Here is a 25965-nt window from a genome sequence, read left to right as displayed (position 1 = left end):
GACTAGGCAACATGGCCTGTATATTTCTGTTAAGGTCATTTTCCTTGTCCTCTACATTTACAACTTAGCACTCACGGGGTTTGGGAATTCTGGCAGGTGCACTCTCAACACACCTAGAAAGTGCCAATCTGAGGGAAGGTTTAGTTAATCTCTGTAAGTGTGGGACAGCATTATTTATGATCCAACATACAGGCAAAATGGCATAGAACAGGGGTGTCAAACTCAAGGCCCGCAGCCCGGATCCAGCCTGCAGGGTGCTTAGAACTGTTTTCTGCGGGGCCACCCTGGAAACAGTGAAGGGTCAACCCACAGTGCCTCTGCCAGCGAAAATGGGCTCCCGAGCTCCATTTTTTTTTATTTTTTATTTGGCTGCAACAGCCTCCTGCAACCGTCTGCCAGTGTAAAAGGAGTTCGGGAGGGCTACACACCGTTTCCACTGGCAGAGGGTTGCAGGAGGATGTTGCAGCCAAAAAATGGAGTCGGGAGCCCGTTTTTGCTGACAGAGTGCTCGGGCCACCACAGGTGCCAACCCGAGTGACATTAAGCTGGCCACACCTACCCCAGCCCCCCAAGATCAAACACAACTCTGATGCGGCCCTCAATGAAACTTGAGTTTGACAGCCTTGGGATAGAAGGATCACAGAAAGAAGTAGAGCACTCAGAGTTGTGATTAGGACAGCTGGAGGCAAACCTGAGTCCCTTGGGAGTGGGCGGCATACAAATACCAGTAAACTGGAAACTAAGTTATAGTTTGCAAGCTACAAAGTGATCTAGAATATCCATATGGCACTGCAGAGCCAGTTACAGGCTGATGACTATCAGCTTGATGGACAATGTATTCCTCCCCATGACATACATACAAACACACCCCTCAAAACCAGGAAACTTATATTTTATGTTTTTTTCTAATTTACAAATTTATACTTATTTATAATCCCCTCATGCCAGATTCTACTAATGGGCACTTGTTAGTAACACCTTTATAATGTCATCTGGGTAGTATGTGCCTAGTAATGTGGAAGTTGGTAAACTTTAGCATGCAATGCACCTTGGAAATGGCTCCCAAATCTTCATTGTTGTACCTATCAACTAAGAAATTTTAAGTGGAAGTATTAAAATATCAACCTGGATTTCTTGCTACTCTTTCTTTTTTGCACTGTATATACTGAAATCTACTCAAACTCTCTTCCTTGAAGTTTCTGGTTTTCAGTTTGTGTCTTGTAACTTAGCAGAAAAACTATTTTTCACCTGCTTGTTTTGTGAAGCCCTTCTGATGACAAAGTGAGACAGTTGAATGTATGAATCTCCACAGCCTATACCAGTGTTGTTGAACTTTCCGGTGCTCCCACGTTTAAGCTAAGCTTACACGTGGGAGCACCGGAAACTGGAAGAGCAATTCTCTGGCATGCATGTGTGCGCCGGGAAGCAAAGCTTACAGTTTCTACATGTGCGCACGTCACCTGGTCTTCCGGTTTCTGGGGCACATGCACGCACAAAGACCAGCTGGCTGGTGCGCATGTGCGCCCTGGAAACTGGAAGCTTAGTTTCCTGGCACGAGCATGCAGGCCAGGGAGCTGCTCTTCCGGTTTCCACCACTCCCGATGCGTGAAGAACAGCTGGACGGCGTGCATGTGTGCGACAGAACCCAGAAGAGCAACGGGTGATGGCTGGCATGCCTGGAGAGATGGCTCGGTGTGCGACTTCCAGCACGCGTGCCATCACGCGCCTATAGCATCAATTCTACTTTTCATCTACTTACATAATGTGAAGGAAAGGGGGGGGGGGTTGTCAAGTATCAAAATACTACTTTTTGAACAGCATAACCATAATTGTATATTATATCTCTTAGGTTCCAGAATTACACAAAGCAACAACCTATGGTCAGTTAACATACCTGGGTTCGTAATATTCTTAACTGGACTATCCCTTCATTCTCTTCTTCCCTCATTCTCTCTGTTGTTAACTGCAGTCTACCAATAAGGTTTATTTTACCTCTTTTTTGAACTTTAGCATTTTTTCTGAAAAAACCAAACAGGAAATGCAAAAAAAGAATAAACATATATAGGTTAGTTTTAATCAGTGGATGTTATTGACGATTTGAGAGACGCAGCTACTTGGACTACAGAGATTTGAAACTGAATACAGACATTGGGAATTGTATCCGTATACAATTTCCAATGATTTTTAGGAAAGCAATCCTGTTTTTTCCATTTACTTGAATATTTAATGGCTTTTCGTGATTTGTTAATATTTTGCTCACAAAGATTTAACTGTTTTATATTTATACGTTATTATGGCTGAAAGCACAAAACAGGAAATTAATATTTACTAACAAAATAATGTGCTCTAACACTATAATCAATATTACAAATGCTTAATATTTAAGTGCTTTACTCATATTATTCTGTGTTCTTCATAACAGTATAATCTAATTGCAAATATTGCATATTGCCTAAAAAACTTTTGTTACAACACAATCTCAACACAATATATGAAAGAGAACTGAAGTTAAAAAATAGTTTATCACAAAAATAAACTTCAAGCTGAGAATTGCTGGATTTAGTACTTAGTACTTTTAATTATATTATTCCACGCCATCTGACCTACCTTTAATGAGAACTCTTAACTAGGTACAAGGCCATCTCCACAAGGCAATATAAACAACAATTTACGTGCAAACTTCATACAAAATGATTTTGGTTGCACAGATGACTACATTGTCCTTAATGTCAGCAGAGAATGTGGCATGTGCATGGGAACAACTAAGTCTGTTTACCTGGCCTATCTCTTCTCTGCACAGTCTCTCTATTACGATTTACATTTGGCAGTTAAGAGAGCCAAGCCTGGTTAGTATTTGGATAAGAGACTCTCGGAAAATATCGGAGCTGGAAGAAAATGTATCAAAAAGAATTGTTCTGCCTTGTTACCAATAATTCTGCATGGTTATGCCATGTATTTTCAGAATTCAAACTGAACTCAGGAGTCCTGCTATTCTACCTTAGAAACATAAAAAACCCCACTGCTACTATATGGATGTCCATCTAATATAAACTATACTGTGCGTAGTATATCATATTTTTCAGTATTCATATGCTAACAATAATCCATGCAGAGACTATATGGATTATTATGATGTTATGATGGCATTAAACCAAGGGATTTACAACTTTTCCTCAAAGTTCTGGCCATTGCAGCAGCCACTGGAACACAATTCAATTCAATTCAATTCAATTGCAAACTGGCTTAACAGCCAGTTTGCAATTTCCATCAATTGCAATCACTAAGAATTTTTATCTACAGTACTATTTTAAAAATTCTAGTGGGCTAAGAATAACTTTCTCAGAAGCAGAAGATTATGGCCCAGGGAAGGCAATCCACAGGATAATATTGAGTGCATTACTGGAATACTTAAGCGACGAAAACAAGGAAAAATTTAAATGTTTGTTTGATTTAAAAGGATTTAAAGAATATTTAAATTCCAGTCTTCAGTCAATATAATAGTTTTAATAAACGGAAATATCAGGAAAAAGGAAATATTTGTATTTCTAAAACTGAATATAGATATATCAAAACATTTAACTCTTACAATTTCAAACTGTAAAAAAATGTAGCTTAATTCTAATGATATCGCAAAGTTCAACTTTAAGAGCAGTTGAACCATTCAATATTAAAAGTTATCTTTGGATATCTATAAAACATTTGTGAGTAAGCCAGCTATCACTTCTTACATTAAGCTGAACTCCTGGTTCACTGAGAAGAGAGTTCCCTCTGTAAAGTCTTTGGGTGAATTGACTAGAGGTTCATACAGCAAAACTTGACGTTTCAACTTTGGAAATGCGACAAGAGACTGTAAATTAGGAGAGAAAAAAGACCATGAAAATCAGATCTTAGATCAAACATAGAGATCAAATTTTGTCATGCCTTCATTGACAAAATTCTTTTAATTCCATAATCAAAAGCTAGCAATTTTAGTTACCTTAATTAGATGTTAAAGAAAAGCCTTAAGTATTACATTTGATCATTCTGAAATGTAATCTGATAATAACGATACCAGCAAGCCTACTTTCAAAGACAGATTTTATTTTAAAAGTAGAAAAGGTTAAGACTTGTTCTTCGTTTCTCACATTAATATGCATGTTCCCACAATGCTATTATCATATTATTGAAGAGCTGAAGACTTACCCATAAAGTTCTCCTAAGCTCAGCATCTGGAAGTTCTGTTGCTAGTTTAAGGTTTTCAAAGCTAATTTTTTCTCGGGGTCTTTGATTCCATGCAAAAAGCACAGCCAATTGAAACGTAGTAACCTCCAAGTCATACTGGCCAACTTCATTCTTGAAAGTTATCTGTTAATGACCAAAAATTAGCAAGTGAGCTTAAATACACTCATACTTTCAGGATGCCAAAACCAAACAGAAATACAAAATGCAAGGAAGTGACATACTTACAATTCCATTGGACATTAAATGATGCCAGTGAAGCTTCCTGCCACTGTGGTTCTTTTTGTAGAACTCTTCAACCTCGGGGATAAGGTCTTCTAATTCCGTTGGCAGTGATACAAAAACTTTTTCAGAACTTCTGGACCAAGCCCCAGCATTTAAAATTTTAATATTCACAGAATCAGCTGTACAGAAAACAAAAACAGAAAGCTCAGCCAAGTAACACTAAAACTATCAACCAATGTATGAAGTCAAAGAAACTGAATGCACAATTTTGTATTATAGTTATCCAATATATTTATTAACAAAAAAACAACAACCAGGATAAACAAATATAAATAATCTTGGCTTACTAGAACACTGAGAATTTTAAAAAGTAACAAGTATAAAAAGTACCTGGGAGGGCCAGTTTATTATTTTTGTGCATTTCCTTGAAGGCCTGATTGAGATCTTCAGATACCTTAATATCCTGAAACATCCTTGCCAATTTATTTACATAATCTGCTGGCATACCCACTTCCTGCACAGAGAGAGGATTGAAGCAATAACTATATGATTTAAATACAGTAAAATCTTACTACTGATCTTTTTAGTTAACTATTAGGCCCATGCAAAATCATTTCAAAGACTTTTTGCAAAGCAAGTGAAGTGGCCATTCAAACCAGCCTCTTGAACCATAACAAAGCCCAAGTGGTTTTGTACAACTCCGAGAAGGTATTACAACTAGCAATATCCACGTACTAACATAAGAACAACTTATTTCCCACATATAATGTACTAAAGTGGAAAAATTAATCAGTTCTTCACATTCATGCATGGGGAGGGGCGGGGGGGGGAAGCAAAAGAGGTTGGGTTCAAACTACAGACCAACTAGCTATTTTGTTTATATAAATCTTTGTTAAATCATTGTTGGTACCTTAACATACAAAGTTCTAAGTTCAATTTTTACTTTTTAAAAAATTGAATAAAAAGTTTGCTCACATTAAACTAAAGACCAGGCTACAGATAATGTAAGATTCAATCATTTACAGTTTGTGTGATCTTAAATTAAAAACTATGCTTTCTAAAGAAAAGAGTAAACAATAGAAGTGATGAACTTACTCGCAGCCATTCAACCATGTTCTCTTCTATTTCGCTGTCTGCTGATATATCCAATATAAGACGCCTTGTTAAATGAGCTTTGTGGTATCGCATAAAAACATCTTTGTTCTGTACATACTTGAGTACCAATAGCTGTTTTTAAAAAGCATTATACATATTTTTATGATTGCTATTAGTATTTACTCCTGTTGCAGAACAGCATTTCCAGAATATATTTTACCACCCTTCAAAAATTCCTATATGTATCAACATATTCAGTCACCATATATATCACTTCATTTATACTGATGCATCCATAATACTGCCTTTTGTTCATATTTAAAAATAGCAAAAATATGTTTGTGATCATAAGGCAGTATACCTTATCCGCTGCTTAAAATGTTTGAATATGAACAGCCCCAAAATGAAACATGATTGCTAGTTGCCAATAAGGATTGTGATCACTAATCAGTGATAGGAAATGTTCCAAGGTGCAAATTAGTTTATATTAATATACTGAAACTCCACTAGTTTGATAGGACCAAACTCCTACTATGATCAGATAGATAATTAAAAATCTATGTCATCTGATTTCAAAAAGATTTAAATAAAACAACCTTTATTGTATCACATTTTAAAAAGAGCATAGCTTTAAATAAAATATATTGAGATAGTTTCATTTTTGAAAGATGGCCATTTGCTAAAGCATCTTTCCAACCTAAAACGTGCAATATCCTAAGATGAAATTTAATTGTAGATATAGCAGGCTTCCTCTCTCCCTTTCCCTCTCTCTCCAGGGAGGAACAGAATGTCAACAATATCAAGAAGAAGGAAATATTACTTATTTAGAAATTTACCTTTGACGTAAACTTTGGCAACAACTAATGGATTGAAAGTTTCACTTAAATCCAGTGAAGATTTCAATCACAATCTTAAACTTACGTTTTAGGGGAATATCATACAATCAGTAGAATCTTTTCAGTGCTCAAGAGTATAGGGACTGCATTACTAATGATGTATAACCATTAGCTATATCATGGATGACACCTTGCCCTCATCAGCAACTATTTTAAGGACTAAATCAACATGTCACTTCTAATCATAACTGACCTCTCAGTGCTATTAACTCAGATTTAGAGAAAAAGTACTATGTTCTGATAGTTTTGAGAGCAGAAAGGCAGAAAGACATTGAGGAGAAATTACCCAACCTTCACATTTATTTCTCTCAAATAAAAACTAGAAACAAAAAAAGAACATACCACTTCTTTAAGTTTTGCTTCAATTTCTTCAGAGGTTAATTTTTTGCTTAGTGGTGTTTTTCTTAATAACATATCACAATAATTTGCAAGTAACTCTGGACATTTGGATTCTGGTTGTGTCTTCAATCCAACACTAAGGAAAAAATAGTAGCCAAAAGTTATACAGAATCACTAACATTGGTTTCATGCCATTATATAAACTCATTATTTTATGAACAAAAAAGGGGAAATGCCTTATGTAAAAACAATCAATATTTTACATGTTTGCACTGTATAAATTTATTTCTTTTATTTCAAAGTGACTATATTAATTTTTACATATAAATAAAAATATAAAATAAAATAGATATGGGAACCTACAGAAAAGCAGTTCAATTTGCATGAGAAATGAGTAGAATAGAATATAATTCTTTATTGGCCAAGTGGACACACGAGGAATTTGTCTTTGGTGCATATGCTCTCAGTGTACATAAAAAGACAATATACATTTGTCAAAAATCATAAAGAAATAAATGTGTAATTTTTTAAATAAATGAAAACTTAAATATTGTAAGATCCTATAGGAATTGTCAAGTCATTTTCTATTACCGATTTAATGTGCTTCAAAATGACAACCATAGTTCCAGGTAAATAAGCAAAAATGTCTAGAAATATTTCTTTTTTTAATATTATCTTATGGTTATCACCAACATTATCAGTAACAGGGTTTGGAAATGCATTAAACCTGAACAATAATGTATTAATGTAATGTGTTTTAGGAGTAGATAGGTAAGATATACATATCTGAGTATCTGAGATACCTTTAGTACTATGTGCATGCTTTTGTGCACTTTTTTTCAAGGTTTGTAGATTGCCTGGTTCCACCACAAATCCGCAGTAGACTAAAGTGCGCTCGACGAAAGCGCGTACGTGACGTCATCACAGCGCGACGAAAACGGCACGCTGTGAGCAGTAAATTTAAAATTAACGCGAAAACCTTACCCTAACCCCCCCAAACCTAACCCTAAACCTAACCCTAACCTAATCCTAAACCTAACCCTAAACCTAACCCTAACGCTTAACGTAACCCAAACCTAACCCTAACCCTAACCCTTAACCTAACCCTAACCCTAACCCTAACCCTTACCTTTATGTGAATCGGCTTGCTTTAATTTTATTTTAATTTTAATTTAATTTATTTTTAATTTTATTTGTCGCGCTGCTGATGACGTCACGTACGGGCTTTGATCGGGCGCGCTTTAGTGGACCACGGTTTTGACGGGTCACGGATTGCCTAGGTTAAGTTTGCCCAAGTATTACAGAAAACAAGGACAATCCTAAATATCCATTCAAAATATAAACAAAAATTACATTCTATTATTGCCAAGTACTCATTCAGATTACTTACCCCTTCTGTTTCAATGGTAATTCAAGTTTAAATATTGTAGCATCATTAACCACTGCTTTATATGCCTAAAATAAAAATAAAGCATTAAATACAGGCATTCAATCTACTTTTTTTCATACCAAAGTATGTCTTTAAAAACAAAAATATGTTAATTTTAAAACAATCACTCTTAAGAACCAAATTCCTGTATCACATTGGGAAAACAGCCAAAACACAGAAAATGTCCCTAAGAACCACTACTTTCAGGGGAAGTTTGAAGTTTACTGTTGCTTCAAACTTCTGTTCATGAGAAAGGGGGAAAGAAGACAGAAAAAATGAAGGGACATGGATGTAAGTCTGGATACACCAAATTAGCCCACAGGTTCAGAAGTTTTATCTATATCTTGTTGCCCTGCTGGAATCTGTTTATATTTTTAGATCTTCATGGTGAAGTAAAGTATACAGTGATATTACTACTTCTGTGATCCTTGGCAAAAATGACTCAGCGGGACTCCCTGATAATGTCTTATCCACATGCTAACAAGGTCTGTTTCTACTTAACTTCCTAGCTGGGAGAAAGTTAGCCATGTTATCCCTGGAAGGCACCTTTACTTTTATTTAGTTTGTAATCAACAAATATTCCAAAATGATTTTTGTAAGTACTGTTGCCAGATTAGGAGGCATTACATTTCATTATTATTTTCAGACATTTTCTCTAGCCTATCAATATATTTTAAAATGCTATTTATCGGTTGTAAGATACTATGTCATGCTAGAGGCATTTGCTCATTTTTTGTGAAATATGAAGTGTTGCTATTTTAAATTCTACCCTGTGACTGTTCTTCATGATTTTCATGAAGATACTGATGAATCTTCTTATTAAAGCAAGATTACAAGTACAGCAATGCAAATATATAAATAAAATCTTGCAGTTATCTTAATACTTAAATCTCTACAGAAAGCCCAATTTCTGGCAATTTACTTGTATGATTTCATAAACATCTTGACTAATTACAATACAACATAATAGCAGAGTTGGAAGGGACCTTGGAGGTCTTCTAGTCCAACCCCCTGCCTAGGCAGGAAACCCTATACCGTTTCAAACAAATGGCTATCCAACATCTTCTTAAAGACTACCAGTGTTGGGGCATTCACAACTTCTGGAGACAAGCTGTTCCACTGATTAATTGTTCTAACTGTCAGGAAATTTCTCCTTAGTTCCAAGTTGCTTCTCTCCTTGATTAGTTTCCACCCATTGCTTCTTGTTCTACCATCAGGTGCCTTGGAGAATAGTTTGACTCCCTCTTCTTTGTGGCAACCCCTGAGATACTGCAACACTGCTATCATGTCTCCCCTAGTCCTTCTTTTCATTAAACTAGACATACCCAGTTCCTGCAACCAGTCCCCTAATCATCTTTGTTGCTCTTCTCTGCCCTCTTTCTAGAGTCTCAACATGTTTTTTACATCATGGTAACCAAAACTGGATGCATATAAGTGTGGCCTTACCAAAGCATTATAAAGTGGTATTAACACTTCACCTGATCTTGATTCTATCCCTCTGTTTATGTAGCCCAGAACTGTGTTGGCTTTTTTAATACTTACTGTTTTAAAAAACCAAATACATGTAAACATATATCATCAAAAAAATGAAACAAGAACCAACTGGTGACTTACTTTATCTCTAGCAGTAAGAAATCTTGGGTCATCTTGAAAAGCTTCTTTAACTAATTTGCTAAATCTATTAAACAGTGTAAGTAATTGTTCTACGTATTTTTCAGAATCCTAAAATTGAAAAGCAAAACAAAGATTAAAATATGGGAGGGGGAAAAAAGCAATCAATCATAATCAAGTGAAATCACCCTCCCTTTTTCAACTGCATTTCTGATATAGCAGTCATGAGCCCATGAATAGTACAATAAGCCTTATTGAATAAGGTACAAGTTATTTCTTGTGGTCTAGTTTATATCTCATAAAATCACACTTTGTGCAAGTTAGCCTCCAGAAAAGTTACTAGCTGCCAACCCAATAGGGACATTCTTCCACTTGTTTTCAATTTTCTTGTTTTCTTTAGCCACGATTCCACATGGCATCAGCATGAACCAGGCTCACTCTACCAGATTACCCAATTCAAATTGCCACCCATCCAGATTTAGAATAGAACACCCAAACATACCTAAAAATCATAGGTTGCAAGATACCGCGATAGTGTTAAGAGTTTTTGTTGACTCTTTGACAGCCTGAATGTTAAGCCAAATTTGTGGGGGTAAGGAAAAGATTTTTTACTTTAACTTCATTAAATTAGCTGCACCAGCTGTGAAGGTTTTTGGCTAAACAGCTGTCAGAATAAAGCAATTGTGATGGCAAATTAAAAATAAAAATGCTATCTCAAAACATACAATTATCTTCATCAGTTTTTTAACCTGTCTCTTTTTATCAATAGAAAAAAATCATAAGAAGTTGCCACAAAATATGTTTCTTGAATAAAAGTCTTTTCATTACATTCCACTTTAACTATCAATTTCAACTACCTGATGTTCTATTTAAGCAGCTAATTCAGATGCAATAATTGTTTTATAAGAACAAACAGTAAAAATCAAAGGTTGCTCCTCCTTTATGGATGGCAACACTGATGTTGGATGAATCACTGGATGAAGCTGCCAACCGGTTGGCTTCACAGTAGGAACATCTAAGCAAAGGAAGGAGAGCACTGTAAGGCATTACATCCAATCTTCACTTTAATGACTATGTTCCAATTGTTAGCTTGGCTACTCCTGCAAGCAAGGATGCTTTCAAGTGATAGTTAGTTTTTTAAAAAAAGACAAATAGAACAAAATGTTTCAAAGTCAGGATTCCTGCTTGTTGCTCTCAGAACAAGCCAGAGAAATAAAATAGGCTGCTTTCCAATATGAGGTGAAAGTCAGAGTGTCTCATTCAGATAACACAGCTTCCAAACCATGAAATCCTTTGTGATTTTGCATTCTAATTTTTAAAGAAGTTGTAGTACTTTCCTATTTAATTTAGTGGACTTTAACATTCATTTTTTTCACATTAATTTCGGCAATATAAGATTTTATTTTGCCAAACACTCTTGGTATTTCTAGCAAACATTCTAAGAGGAGATAAGGGATAAAAATAGAAAATGCTCACTTACAGTAGTAATAGTTTCTGCAGCTGCTACCATATCTGCTAATCCAGCATTAACAATATGCTCTTCTAAATCTTTTAACATAGGCTCTATTCCATTAGGAACTTTATCCATCAAAGAAAACATTAAATGTAATTCTGAAGATAAAACATATTGAAGAGTCACAGGTCAAATCCATAGTAATAATTCACTTGTCCAACTTTCTTTTCTTTATATAGTATACTTCTTTATACACTACTCTTGTCAAATTAAGCAAGCCAAGGAGATTTGTAGAAGTGTTCACTGTTGACAAAAATACGATATAAAAAGTCCCTCGCGATGAATTTGACTTAAATAATACTTTCTCTTTTAAGAATGTTGATTTCATGTTGCCCTAACTTTCTAAATGAACTTGACAAACTACTGAAAAAAATTCTAGGAAGTCTGATTTGAAATTAAATAGCGAGCTTGTTCCAAGCTTCTGGTTCCTGCAATTCCTGACTGCCCAACTTAGAACTTGGTTTGAAAATCATGCTCTTTTCTTTCCTTGAACCGATTTCCTCTTTTCTTTTCCCTCATAGCACTTTTAACACTGCAATACATATAAAATAATACAAATCACAACTTTTAGAAACTATATATTGTATTAAGAAATTCCTGTTTCCCAAAGACTATTTCTACTCTGTCTTTTGTAATATAGGAACAAAAGAATCTTCTGGCACTTTAATGACAGTTGTATTTGTTACTCTATGACAGTGGGTCTCAACCTTCCTAATGCCACGACTCTTTAATACAGTTCCTCATGTTGTGGTGACCCCTAAACATAAAATTATTTTATGTTTTCCATATTTTTTCAAAAATATGTGTTTTCCAATGGTCTTAGGCGATCCCTGTGAAAGGGTCGCTCGACCCCCAAAGGGGTCCCGACCCACAGGTTGAGAACCACTGTTCTATGAGGATTTATAAGTTACAATCCATCTCATTTGAATATAGGCCTGAAGAAATAATACAAATATATTCACATAAACACAAATAGTAAGTGGAAGGTGAGAAATTATAAAAGAAATCAAAATGGTAAAGAGATAGTGATCACTAACAGTGGTTAGAAGTGATAGAGATATTCTTGTATTACATGCTAAGAAAATTTGGTATTCAGCTAATTTCTGAGAAATGGACTGATAACTCAGTTTTTCAGGAAAGAAGAAGACCAAAGTTTCTTATTAAATGCCATCTCTGTAGTAATCAATTCAACATAACTGAATGTATATCCATTTTTAGGACTATATTCCGGACACCTAGTAAAACAGACTTTGATCCTCAAAACTTTATGCAATAATAAACTGTTATGGGATATGTTATTTGCTGAAGATACTCTACATATTTTTTGTAAAGAGAATTTACAGAGAGAAAGGAAAAGAAGAAAAATTATTTTGCAGATTTGAAAATTGAATTCGAAAGATTAACTTCTGGTTTTGTTTCTGGTTAACAGAGAATTGTCCTGATTGGTAGTATCAATTTCACTTTGATTTATATTGAAAAGCCAAGCAGAATCAATCCTAGTTGATATTTGGGAAAGGAGTCAATAAGTCCAGAAGAATATAGGAGCTATACCATCACTTCTGTACCAAGAAAACTATATATGTCCTTGAAGTTACCCAAGACTTCAAGGACATATATAGTTTTATGTTTTAGGAATTTAGTTCAAATAATTTAACTGAGACTCAGCATTGTTTCTCAAGGATAAATCAGCTTAATTCTAATAATATTATAATTAATGTGGAAGTCAGTGACAGCAACCAGAAACCCAGTTCCCATCCCATATTTAAAAAAGGTCCTTCATAGGAAGATATCTAAGAGTTGGCTTTTTCAACAAATTCGCTATGGATTGTTATTATGTATTTATGCCAGGTAAATGTAAGACAAATCATGATTAAATCATTTGGATTAGGAAGCAGACACAATGCTTCCTAATAATTTGGGGCTATGCAAAGAATTTTATGCAAAGAATTTTAAAGAGTGGATTAGACCCTCTCCAAGCTGCTTCAAAGTTTGTGCTGGCAGCTTGTGCATGCACAGATGCTTTGTGGGTAGAGTTACGTATGCGGGCAGGACAAAAAGCCTTCAACGCAGGAACATGAGCCTTCCAAAAAATATGGCTGCCTTAATGCTTCAAGGACTGCTCTGCACAGCATTAGTGCAACCGCTTTGCACAGCCGTTTATTATATCCAATTAGCTTCACAGGAATGTTTAATGGCTTATACTATTCAAGACAAGCTTCAGAGAGCGAATGAGCTATATGGGAAATGCTGCTTTATGCACCAACTTCCAGTCGCCTTTTATAGGACTATGCAACAAAGACTATTTGGGTCACCAAGCTGTCTTTATCGTTGCCATAAAATTTCATTCCCCTTGAGAGCCAAAAGCAATATATTTGCATAAGGTATAATATCTTACTATATTCAGCCCTGGGTGAATGCCAAGCAACTGCTGTCAAGTTAGGGAGCCAGACTTATTTTTAAGGTCAGATGCCAAGCCTAGCTTACACTCTGGAAATTAGAAATGCACTCTGAACTAATAAGAACCGTTTCAAATCAGGAACAGCTTTCAATTTTCTTATTACATAGAATACACTGTGTAATCATAGGGTATATTTATGGACTGTAACATAAACATTAGGTGTCTCTAATTCATTTTTCCCAAATTTTGTAATTGGCTCACTCTGCTTTTAAAAAAAGAGGAAAATAATACAGAGGAAATGGTTTCAAGACAAGCCCTAGACAAAAAGATGCATAGCTTAATAGGATTCCTACGGCTTAAAGACATACTTGTATATTTAAACAGCAAATTCTTTGTAATCCTGAAAGGCTGATTAAAATTATAGAGTTGGAAGAGGCCATTTAGGCCACCAGATTTACCCTTGTGCTCAAGACAGGAAAAACCAATATATTTAAATAAAGAGAGAACTTATATAATAGGGTAAGTATAAAGGGTTTAGAAAGGAATTGTGTTCCCAGATGTTACTAGAGTAACTCATGTTCAAGAACAACATTAGACAAAGAATTGCATTAAATAAATATGTGATAAAAGAGATGGACTAGGAACAAGTCAACTGAATCCTTATCTCACTAATAAGAGCAATGAGCGTCCAGATCCATCTATTTTATCTACCAATTTTAAAGATCAACTGTTCTAACATCTCAGAAGGGCCGATTATAAGTAATGACAAAAATGAACAGAGGAGGAGCCAATGTCGCGATGAGATGGTCGTACGGTCTCGATGCTCTGTGACCGCAGCCAATACTTTTGCCGCTGAGTGGTTTGTTAGAATGGCACAATTTCAAAAGAAAACAGAAGTCTCAAATTTGCAAAAGATACTTTCAGAAATACAGAAATTATCAAATATATATGAAAGAATAGAGAAAAAACTGGAACACTTAGAGCACATAACAATAAAATATGATGAAAAAATTGAGGATGTCTATCAAATGCAAAACGGGGTGATTGAAACTCAAAAAATCGAAGTGGAAAATGAATATAAAGAGATTAAACCTGCTGATATTTATGGTAATTGGTTTGTTTCTGAAAATGGAAAGAATGAAATACTGAAAGAGGAATTAAATGGACAGCAAATCTATTCTAGCGGGCAAGATACAGAAGAAGAAAAAACTAAAGAATCTATGGATTTAAAGAGAGAAATTCTATTAGCAAAAGCATTGATAACACTGCTGACAATCAAAGATAAGCTGAATAAGGAAACAGAAAGATTATATGAGAGATCTTATAAGCAAGGAGTTGCTAAGAGAAGTCTATAAAAAGCTGATCAAGATGATTAGAGGATTGACACCACAAATGGCAGAAGATATGAGACTGTTTTGCTATTGGAAAGACACAGGTTGATAGATGGAAGAACATAATTTAAAACTAGTTAAACTCAGTGAAATTTATTGATAATAGATATAGCTTAAATAAACAACTGATGTTACTAATGTATACAATGTGTAGTGTTATGATGAGTATAATTGGATATGAATATTGAATGGTACCCATGTGAGGAAGATTAGCAATCCCTTTGGATTATACATAAAGGATGATAATAATAATAATAACAACAACTAAGTTAGATACAAATAAAGTTTTGATTATTAGGGGGATATAGCCAAATAAAGGAGGGATAAGAATAACAACATATACATAGATATGGGTATAACACAAGGAAACTGGATGTCAACTTTAAACAGTGATTTGGAAAGGAGGATTAGAAAACTTTATTAAATATTATGGATGTTTAGCTAGAATATGACATAAGGATTTAGTGTTAGTGGAGGATTTTAAAAATAGTAATTGAAAAGCCAATATGTGGTTATGCATTAAATTTTGGTATATTTTATGATGAAGGACGCTTAAACAATTATAGTCAAATGAAAATGGAAATATAATGATGGTGACATGTATAAATATTTGAGTTAAAATACTTAAGTTAATATGAATTATGTTTGTTGACTGTGGAAGAGATGCACGAAAGTCTTTTTGTAACCAACTGATACACTTTCTATAGCATGTAAAGAAGGATGCTGTATTTGTTTTAAATTAAAAAAAAACATTTAAAAAAATGAAACTAGCACTGCATTATAAATTAACATATGTAACCAAAATGGTAGCGGGAAGAGAATAACTTTTAACTGTATTTTCCTTATGTCTCCAATAACAAAATAATTCTAATCCATTTTAACTCCAACTAACTGTAGGGACCAGGGGAGGACACACATATTCTCTTACTTTCACAGGTTCACTTACTTTCCGTTTCATTGCGTTTGATCATGCCTTGGCATTCAGCTAAAATTGTCTCTTTAAAGGAGGTCACCAAAGCATTTACACAGCACTCCATAAGCTGAGGGGGAAAGAAGTTAACAGTCAAATGTACACAGAATACCACTGTTTCAATGCATTTGCATGGAATGGGAAAATTTATGCTGAATTACAAAGCAATGAGTCTAGCCTCCTCTCCCACCCAGGACGTATACAATATCTAAAGAGGAGAATGTTAAGGAACATGAAGAAGTATTAAAATACTATTAATAACACATCTGCAGAGATAAATAAAATAGTGATTCTTAAGCTTCTGAGATCTGAAAGAGAGTCTGGAAGTCTTAGCTGGCAAAACCACACAAGTGGCATCAAAACTCTGGTATCTAAATCAGCAGATCAAGCAAGTGACACAATGTACTTTCTGATATTCCAAGACTGGTAGTTTCCTAATATATTTAATATCCACTATGTCCTAGAATGCACTGTGCTGGGAGAGGGTACTATGTACTGTTACACATTTGTAGTATAAAATATAATTTTTTTTTAGTATACCATGGAATTCTTAGTGCTCTCTGAATTTGGTTATTTGCTTGCAGGTGGTTCATTACCCAACTAGGTAACAATTATCAGTGCAATCTTTATTATGAAGGTCACATTTTTTCATATTTACAAATCAGTCAGCATTGTTTTCTTAAAAGAACAATTTCAACGAAGAACTACAAACACAATTTTTCTCATGGTTCTGAAACTGTATGTTTACACTTTTAGAAACAGAAGAATCTGCTTGGAAAGAGCAATAATAATCTTGCATCAACTTCTGCAACAGAGAACAATCTTTGACCTTATGGAATTTCTGCTTTTAATTGCACATGATATAGGTTACTATGTTAATACATTCAGATATTCCATAACTAGATTTTTTTTAAAAAACCAAGGTTGAGTATGTTCAGACTTGTATAAGTAGTGATTTAATTTACTAAATCTTTTAGCATATTAATTCTTAGTATTATTAAAAGAGTACTTACTGCTTCTACAGAGTTACATTCACGCCTTGTTTCTAAATATCGTAGTGCTCTTTTTTCTTCTTCCTTTAGTTTAGCATCTGCCTGTGCAGAAACAGAATATCATTGCTTAAAATATTAATATGTAACCAACAGACTTCTTCAAAAGAACACCTTCTCACTTACATATTTCATATAGTTTTGTACGCCATTCTGCTGCAAATATGAAGGGGCTTGAGTTCTATAAAATCTCTCTGTTGAATCTAGGTATGCTTTTTCAAAATTATCCCGATAAATCTGGAGTTTATCATCAGGATTGGAACACAGATTAACTGTAACAAGAAATATCAAATTAAAGTAATTGCTTCTTATCCCTGTTAAGAAATATACTTAATCTTCTTAAGACAATGGCAACAAGAGTTGGATAAACAATAATAATTTGAATATAAAATTGCTACTCTCAAGTAATTTGGGGAATAATAAAATCTATTTTGGAGAAGCTGTTCTTGATGTTTTAAATTCAGAAGGTAAACTGAAAGTTTTTGGACTGACTATATTACATTCATGCACTATATTGCCAAAAGTATTCCCTCACCTGCCTTTACTCGCATATGAACTTAATGTAAGTGACATCCCATTCCTAATCCATAGGGTTCAATATGACGTCAGTTCACCCTTGGCAACTATAACAGCTTCAACTCTTCTGGGATGGCTGTCCACAAGGTTCAGGAGTGTGTTTATGGGAATTTTTGACCATTCTTCCAGAAGCGCATTTGTGAGGTCATACACTGATGTTGGACGAGTTTAGTGGCCTACTACTTCATGGCTGAGTTGCTGTCGTTCCCAAACACTTCCACGTTCTTATAATACAGCTGACAGTTGACTATGGAATATTTAGGAGCGAGGAAATTTCATGACTGGATTTGTTGCACAGGTGGCATCCTATCACAGTTCCACGCAGGAATTCACTGAGCTCCTAAGAGCCACCCATTCTTTCACAAATGTTTGTAAAAACAGTCTGCATGCCTAGGTACTTGATTTTATACACCTGTGCCCATGGAAGTGATTGGAACACCTGACTCTGATTATTTGGATGGGTGAGCAAATACTTTTGGCAATACAGTGTAGCTACCATCTTAAATTAATTCATATTCCCAGACCATGGTTTTTGATTTTTTTTAACTTCCATTTTGTAGCTTTTCCTATGCAAAAAGCAATAATGTGGTAATTTAAAACAAATTTCCACTGAGGTGTTTGGTGTAAACCCTTATTTACCAGATGAGAAAAGACAAAATTTGAAGAATGCGAAAAGCCCTGCAGTTTCCTGATCATTTCAACTTCACATGGAGACTTAAAGTTCTAACTTTAAGCATTAAATTGGTATTAAGAAAACTAATTTACTTTTATTGCAATGACCTAAATCATTATGCACACACACGTTTGTACATATGTATTATTCCTAAGCATTTCTAAAAAAAATTAAAGATACATGTTCGCTGTTAAGTATGCTTGCTAGCAATCGTTTTACTATCATTTTCCCGAAAATATGATATGTCCTGAAAATAAGGCCATGAAACATTTTTCGGGTGGGCAAAAATATAAGTCCTCCCCCGAAAATAAGACACCTGGACAATCCCCCCTCCGGCCAGGCAGAGTGCCACTCACTGACCTAGCGGTATCCCGAAGGCACCAAGCCAACAGCAGCCCACAACCATAGAGCGTACTCCCAGAGCAGCCACTGCCAGAGGACTTGGTATCCTACCTCTGTGGTTTGGAAGCCACAGAAAAAGCCATGTTGGGATGACGGTGGCGGAGGGTGGCGGCAGCGGAGGTGGCCTGGCTCTGCTGGGAGAGTTGGGCAAGGGCACCGTGAGACTGGGAGGCAAGTGAGCGGGGAGCAGAACAGCTGCTCGCACAATCCCCCTCTCCAGCCGTGCAGAGCCCCATCCACTGACCTAGGGGCATTCCAAAAGCGCCAAGCCGCGGGAGCCAGGAGGCGAACAGGAGCTCACATGGCTTGCTGATTCCCCTAGGTCAGTGAATGGCACTGTGCCTGGCTGGAAAGGGGGTTTGCCGGGTGGCTGCTTGTGAGCATGGTCATTTCATGGCTGCTGTGTTGCGCTGCTGCGACAGCGCAACACAGCCGTTTGACCCTGAGGCTATGCCTGGCTCTTCGGGAGCCCCCTTGCAAGAGAGAAGTCTCCTGGCAACCCCAAAACAATAAGCCCTCCCCTGATAATAAGGCCCAGCCATATTTTGTGAGTCAAAAGAAAATAAAACCCTGTCTTATTTTCTGGGAAACACTGTAGTGTTTGAAGAATGCTAGAATACTTTTCATATATAATGTAATAGTCTTACATAACAAGGCATACCATAAGATTCTCTAACACCAATGACAAGTTGAGAGTCAAATGCTTCTCCTAACCGTTCAGCATGGACCAACTTCATTGCACTGTCTTGAAGGCGAGTTTTTATGTTTGAAAATATGGACTCATTCCAGGTATCTAGCATGAGCTAAAAATACAATAATAATTAAACAGCAAATATGATGGATCAATTGCTAAAACACAAAACATAACTTTTATTTTATTTTTAGGTATAAAGGATCTGGCAGATTTAAAATAAATTGTATTAAATCTCTCAACCAGGAGGGAGAAAAGAGAAAAAAATGACCTTTTTAAAATAAAAGTGTGCCATGGCTATGAGGTCTATGGTTCAATAATTTAAAACTGAGTCTGCATTTATAAGCAGAGGGCACAATTAGTATTCAGTTACCCTGGAGGTGAAGACTCTGAATGAAATTACTCATTTCTGAAAACAAAAAAAGATGCGAATTTGAAATTTGCCCTTGACATAGATAAAATTCAAAAGCACTAAAAACAAGTTACTTATTAAAAATAATCTCAGGTTTGTTATATCTGACTTAACTTTTCCCATCTCCTACTATTTACTTTTACTTTTCTAAAGAAAAATCTTCATGTAGGTTTATTCTGGATGAATCAAACTTTGCATATTCTTTAGTCCTATCTTATTGGTTCCCCAAAAGACCTACTGACTAGTGGTATAGTATTTCATTCTTCTGTTTCACCATGAAAAAAGGCTACAACGAAACCCAGCACTTACCTTCCGTACAATACTGTCTTCTACATTGGATTTTTTATTGCTGCCTTGTTTACCCATGAGAGTAATCTCTAACTGACAAAATGGCTTGGGTAAGATATCACATTGTGTGAAGAATTTACGCCATTCTACAATATAGGCTTTCAGTAATGCAGTATCGTCTTGGTGGCTGAGCACCCTCTGAAAGCAAGATAAAGGCAAATATAAATACATTTGCAAAGAATTTCCACTTCATGAACAAATGGACATTACGCTCCCACTCATTTCATTTGGGATATTGAGGTTTAAATTCATCATGTGTGTGTGAGTATATACACAGACAAACACACAAATATCAACATGACAACATATATTTTTTAGAAAATGTGCCTGAAATTAAGGAAACAACTGCTAAAGAAAAACATCAAGAAGATAAAAGAGAGCTTAAGATGCCAGCTTCTTATGCCTAAGCCTTAGAAGTTACCAAGCCACTGAAGGAATAATCTGAAAAGTATTCAAAACTGCGAATCATATACTGTATGGCATGATACTAGGCATGCTTATTTGGAAATATGTTCTGATAATTTTTGATGCTCAGCTGTACTTACTCCAAGTGCAGCTGATAGAAAATTATAGTTTTAGCCAATCAAAATGCATGCCTTTAATAATATGATGTTTTCACAGGCTGCTTTCTAAACAGGGAACATAAATGAACTGAGAATGGGTATCAAAATGTGTAATGAGCTCCTGAATATAAATGAAGAAGAAACAATAAAATGTGGTTCTTTAATATTTGAGTTTTAAAATGAGATTTGATTGACATAGAAGCATTATCAAGAACTCTTCAGAAAAATAGAGGTGCACAATTTCCCATGCACACATAGCACAATCAGAATGTTTGGTTCAGAGGTTAGTCTTAATTGTATTTTGGAGACTTAGACTCAAGCAAACATGGGTGATGGCAGTATAATGTTTAATATTGAGATAGATAGATGATAGATAGATAATGAAATATGTAAAGAAACTAACTTAAGTATACATATATATACTAAACTACCCATACTTAACTTGTTATTTTAATTGAGCACTGATTAATCGACAAACATTTATACTGATTTTACAGTGACTAACTTGCTTTGAGTTCAAACTACAGTTTAGATGTTACAATACTGACTTTTTTGTTTGCATAATACACAGTATCCTATCAAGAGGCATTTGAGTGAGATGTTTAAATTCTTAAATCAAAGGTGGATGTAAAATCTAACAAAAATATATTGTTTAAAAATACTTGCTAATTATGTTTAATTTACCGCTTGTGCTTGCTTAATAAAATCAAGGATATCTTCTTTCAAGGCCTGATGTATTTTCGCTGGGCCTTTATCATCCCACAAACAAACTCCATGGACATCTCTAGAAAATATGCAAATCAAATCAAGTTAAAATAACTTCTCAATTTATTTTAGGTGTTGTATAATAAATTGCTTACGTGTGGGCACGAAAAATGCAGACCCCCCCCCAAAAAAACCCTAACTAAATAGCAATAGCACTTAAGACTTAGACTTATATACCGCTTTACAGTGCTTTACAGCCCTCTCTAAGCGGTTTTACAGAGTCATCATATTGCCCCCAACAATTTGGGTCCAACAATACTATGCTGATCATAACTAAAGGTGGGGGAAAGGAGAAAACAATATTATCTTCTTGAAATGTAATACACATATTAGAATAAATGAATATGGAAATTCCCAATTAATGCTTGTAAGTTCAATTAATTAAAGAAGCCATCAGATTCTCATATTTTTATTTGCAGATAAAAACCCAAGCAGTCTAAACCAAAGTTCTTTTCACAAATAAAGCTAAAGATACAAGTTAATATCCTATATGTTAATAAGCTGTCTTTTTCCCCTAGATTATGCCTTTTAGTATATGATGCCTCATTTTAATTGCTTTGACTGTAAATGTAAGATCTTCAATAGCCCTTAATAATCAGCACAGAAGTATTTAAAACAAGTTCCCGTGAGAAATCCATTGAAGTGTCTTCCTTTGAACATCTGCTCTGATAAGACACTGCAGAACAAATAAATAATACATAAATATTTTTCTATTCCAAGAAATAGACATTTCAGAAGTTACTTACGAAAATAGATCAAACCATTGTTGTTTAGTAACAGATTCCTGGCGTAAAAGCTTCAAAACAATTGGGCGCATAAAATCCCACTTGTCTTCAAACTGAAGTGACCCTTTATTCTTTAAAGAGAGAGAGAGAGAGAGAGAGAGAAAGAGATTTTAGTCAAATAGAAGTGAATGTTACACCTCAACCATATTCAGAAGTTTTCCCAGTGGGACTTGTTTCCAAACAAGCATGTATAGTATATATATATGTGGGTGTATGTGTGGGTGTAAAACACACGAGTAACAATAAATAGCATAAAACACATGAGTAACAATAAAAAGCTTCATATTTCAAATATGATAAGTGCCACTGTTTTAAAATATGTAAGAAAATTAGTTCCCATTTCTTCTGAATGAATAGCTCATGATTCACCAATTATGTAAAATTGGAATATCCAGGGGATGTATTATTAAATCATAATGAAACACTGTTAAAAGAAACAAATAGACTTAAAACACCATTGTAATCTAGATAATAGTCTATACTACAAAGTACAGTACTAGGAATCTACCATTTTTATATGAATCCAATTTGCATATTAACTATATTTTGCAATCAATGATTTTGGATCCATATAAGCACAAAAGGACCTCATGTCAAATTGCTCTCAATCTAGTCTATGCATCTGAAAAAGTGCTATCTCCATATCAAAATATACGGTGGAAAGGAAAATGCATTTTATATAGCTGACAGCAATGGGGTTTATGTATTGATACGCTGAACCCCTCAAAGACAGAAAAGATTAATAATTGCTGCAAGATGTTGCTATTCTATTGAAATTTTAGATTCAAAAATAGTACATAATTAATTATACAAAAATAATCAGTGATATCAAATATTATTACCATTTCATTATAAACCTGCTTCTAAAAATATGGAACTTGCTACATATTTCTAACCATTTGCTCCTATCGTGTTTTTCTTTACTTGTTCTTCTTTTGTGGATTACTTTAAAAAAAAAACCCTTCAGTTTAAGAAAAAATTCAAGAGACATTCATAATTGAAAAAACATACAAAAGTAAGATATAATAATGACAAGTTACACTTATTGTATTTATGGGTTTGCTTCTACATATATGATCATCATTCTTGGTCTTTTACATGATTCTGTCCCACAAATACCCCTTCAAAAGCAACACATGATCATATCACGAATGCTGACTCTCTACAATTGATTATCATCATGGTAATTCCTTTAATGTGACAGAGAAGGTCCACAAGGAACATTCAAATTAAGCACACAGTGTCTGAATTATTCTTTTCTTAATGCTGTTGAGAGTTACCATGTGTGGGTTGGGTGGCCATAGAAATCTATTTAACAAATAAGTATATAAACATACTGTGTATATAAGAAACAGAATATCTTCATGAAATCAATTAATTTTACAAAATTTAGACGAACAAATCCCTTGCTATTTTAACAACATTTTTGACTGGCGTTATAATGATAGAATGTTATGTTGCCTAACCCCTTTTACCTTTGCAGATATTTACACAAAGCCATTATAAGCTATTAAGTAAACTACAGTTAAGCAACCCATGGCTTAGATTCTTTGTGCAAATGCAGGCAAACACTACTGTACCTATGTAACAAATTTCCACCAACTTATTCCATTGTACGCTAACAAAAAGAAAGCCCACAAGATTCCTAATTTAGTAAGCAAGATTTCCACTATTCTCTTTATAAAGTACTTTTATAGACCATGCCTTTCTTTCCTCCCTTGATTTCAACATTTTCATATCTGATTCTGAACAAAATCTCATTGCTCAACTTGAAATCTTTTTCAAGAAAAGAGACATTAGCACTGCTAATTAAATATCAATAATTGAAATGAACATAATCAGTCATAAACTGTCACAAAGCTTAAGAAATGTTACCATATTTTGAGTACTGTCGGCAGATCATATACCATAAACACTAAGGCTACTATTTAGCTAAATTAATATAATGGAAGATTTTATACATTTTATGCTATTTCCTTCATATAGCCATGTTATGTCATCATTATTGCCAAGAACTTTACTGATACTACTGGATTTTTACCTCTCAAGAAAAATTTTACTACATTACAGCGAGGATGCGCTTATTTCTAGAAATAATTTATTCTATGAGTCTAGAGCATGAATGAAGATGAAAAGTAATTCCAAAGATCATCGAATATAACTACAATGCGCACTGCAAACCATCTTTCCACAGTGTGATCAGTTCAACATTTCACACCAATAATATGGCTTACTACAGTTTACTGAATAATCACAATTGGATGAGTTTGTAAAACATACTTAAATTATAATGCAAAGTCTACTAACCAAAATAACTGAGTTCACATAAGATATTAAACAGGTTTCCTAATGGCTTATCACACTGGGCAAACTTGGCAGTTGTTGTTTCTGTTGTTGTTTCACTAGTGTAGCTCTACTACAAGGAGATAAGAAGAGGTGATATAATCAAGGAATTTGTATCAGCCCAATTTTTAGAAATGTGTTTCTGCTCGCTTTCTTCTCCCTTTTAAATCTTGGAAGTTAGGAATCTTGGATGGCAGGTGAAATACAACAGCTGTTTAGTTTGCAGGATCCACTGGACGCAGAAATAAAGCAAAGAAACAAAGGGCTGTATAGATAATAGAGCTACAAAGAAACTGGGACAAGTGATATTCCAGCAGTACCAACTGTATGAAGTTGCACAAAAGGGGGAGAAAAGATGTCACAGCATGTACCTGTTGATTCCACTAAGGATTTTATTCTCAAAAAAAATATTTATAAAAATGCAGCCAATGCATTTTAGCCATAAGATATTATATTTTAATTTACACTCTGGAATTTCAAACAAACCTAATGATGTTATGAACACACACACACACACAATGCTTTCTTGACTAGAAAGATGGGTACAAGAACTAAATGATAGAGAAAATATGAAGGAGAAAAAGGAAGGGACAGGGCAGTAGCTGGGATCAGAGCTCAACAAACTGAGGAGGAAAAAGGGGGTTGATGAACTCAACATTCCTCCAGAAAGACTTAATATCAGCAGCCAACTTTTTTTCACTAATCATAATAGGTAAACTAAGTGGTTTGATTCAACAAATCAGGCTGCTCACTGTAGAAACAAAATAAAAGCCTTGCAAGAAGTCAATGTTAAAAAAGCTGTAAAAATAAATATTGCCTGGGAGGGGATTATGTCTTATAGCGAAACACTGATCAAAATAGATCTTCAATCTATTTCTTATTGAACAGAGTGGGGAACTAATGTTTGGCACTTCATAAATAGTAAAAAATTATCTAGACTTAGTTATGTATAACTAACAAAATTTGTAAATTCAGATAATTCAACATGATTATTTCTTAAAGCCACTTTTAATAACAGTGTAGGCCATTTTGAAACAATGCACGAGGAATTAATGCATGAAAGTTAATCCATAAAACTAATATGTTCTGCATTAAGCCGTAGCATGACTTTTTTAAACTTTGGCTTAATGTGTTGTATAAATCATGTCAAAAGAAAGTTGTTCTAAAACCATGGTTAATAAGTCAGGCCCAACGTGATGTGTGAATTTTAATACATCTATGGAGAACCATAATTCATGTTGCTTTCATTCTTGTATAAGTGTAAGAATCTGTG

The 25965-nt window shown here is 34.7% G+C and overlaps 1 protein-coding gene across 1 annotated transcript in view; it reads right to left on the bottom strand.

The window, feature by feature from the left end:
* Positions 1-25965, bottom strand: part of CUL5 (cullin 5) — a 32056-nt gene that overhangs the window by 3692 nt on the left and 2399 nt on the right. The window contains exons 2-18 of the mRNA XM_032219588.1: positions 22311-22420; positions 21484-21583; positions 20198-20374; positions 19447-19588; positions 17261-17406; positions 17099-17179; positions 16062-16155; positions 11294-11424; positions 9817-9924; positions 8164-8228; positions 6777-6909; positions 5539-5670; positions 4834-4957; positions 4447-4622; positions 4183-4344; positions 3729-3847; positions 1895-2018 (exon numbers count right to left, since the gene is read on the bottom strand). Of these exons, the coding sequence (XP_032075479.1) occupies positions 1895-2018; positions 3729-3847; positions 4183-4344; positions 4447-4622; positions 4834-4957; positions 5539-5670; positions 6777-6909; positions 8164-8228; positions 9817-9924; positions 11294-11424; positions 16062-16155; positions 17099-17179; positions 17261-17406; positions 19447-19588; positions 20198-20374; positions 21484-21583; positions 22311-22420 (2124 nt within the window). The remainder of the gene's footprint in view (positions 1-1894; positions 2019-3728; positions 3848-4182; positions 4345-4446; positions 4623-4833; positions 4958-5538; positions 5671-6776; positions 6910-8163; positions 8229-9816; positions 9925-11293; positions 11425-16061; positions 16156-17098; positions 17180-17260; positions 17407-19446; positions 19589-20197; positions 20375-21483; positions 21584-22310; positions 22421-25965) is intronic.

This window comes from Thamnophis elegans, chromosome 6, assembly GCF_009769535.1.
Source record: "Thamnophis elegans isolate rThaEle1 chromosome 6, rThaEle1.pri, whole genome shotgun sequence".
NCBI lineage: Eukaryota > Metazoa > Chordata > Lepidosauria > Squamata > Colubridae > Thamnophis > Thamnophis elegans.
The sequence above is the reverse complement of the archived record's forward strand: the minus strand, read 5'-3'. Positions and strand labels throughout refer to the sequence as shown.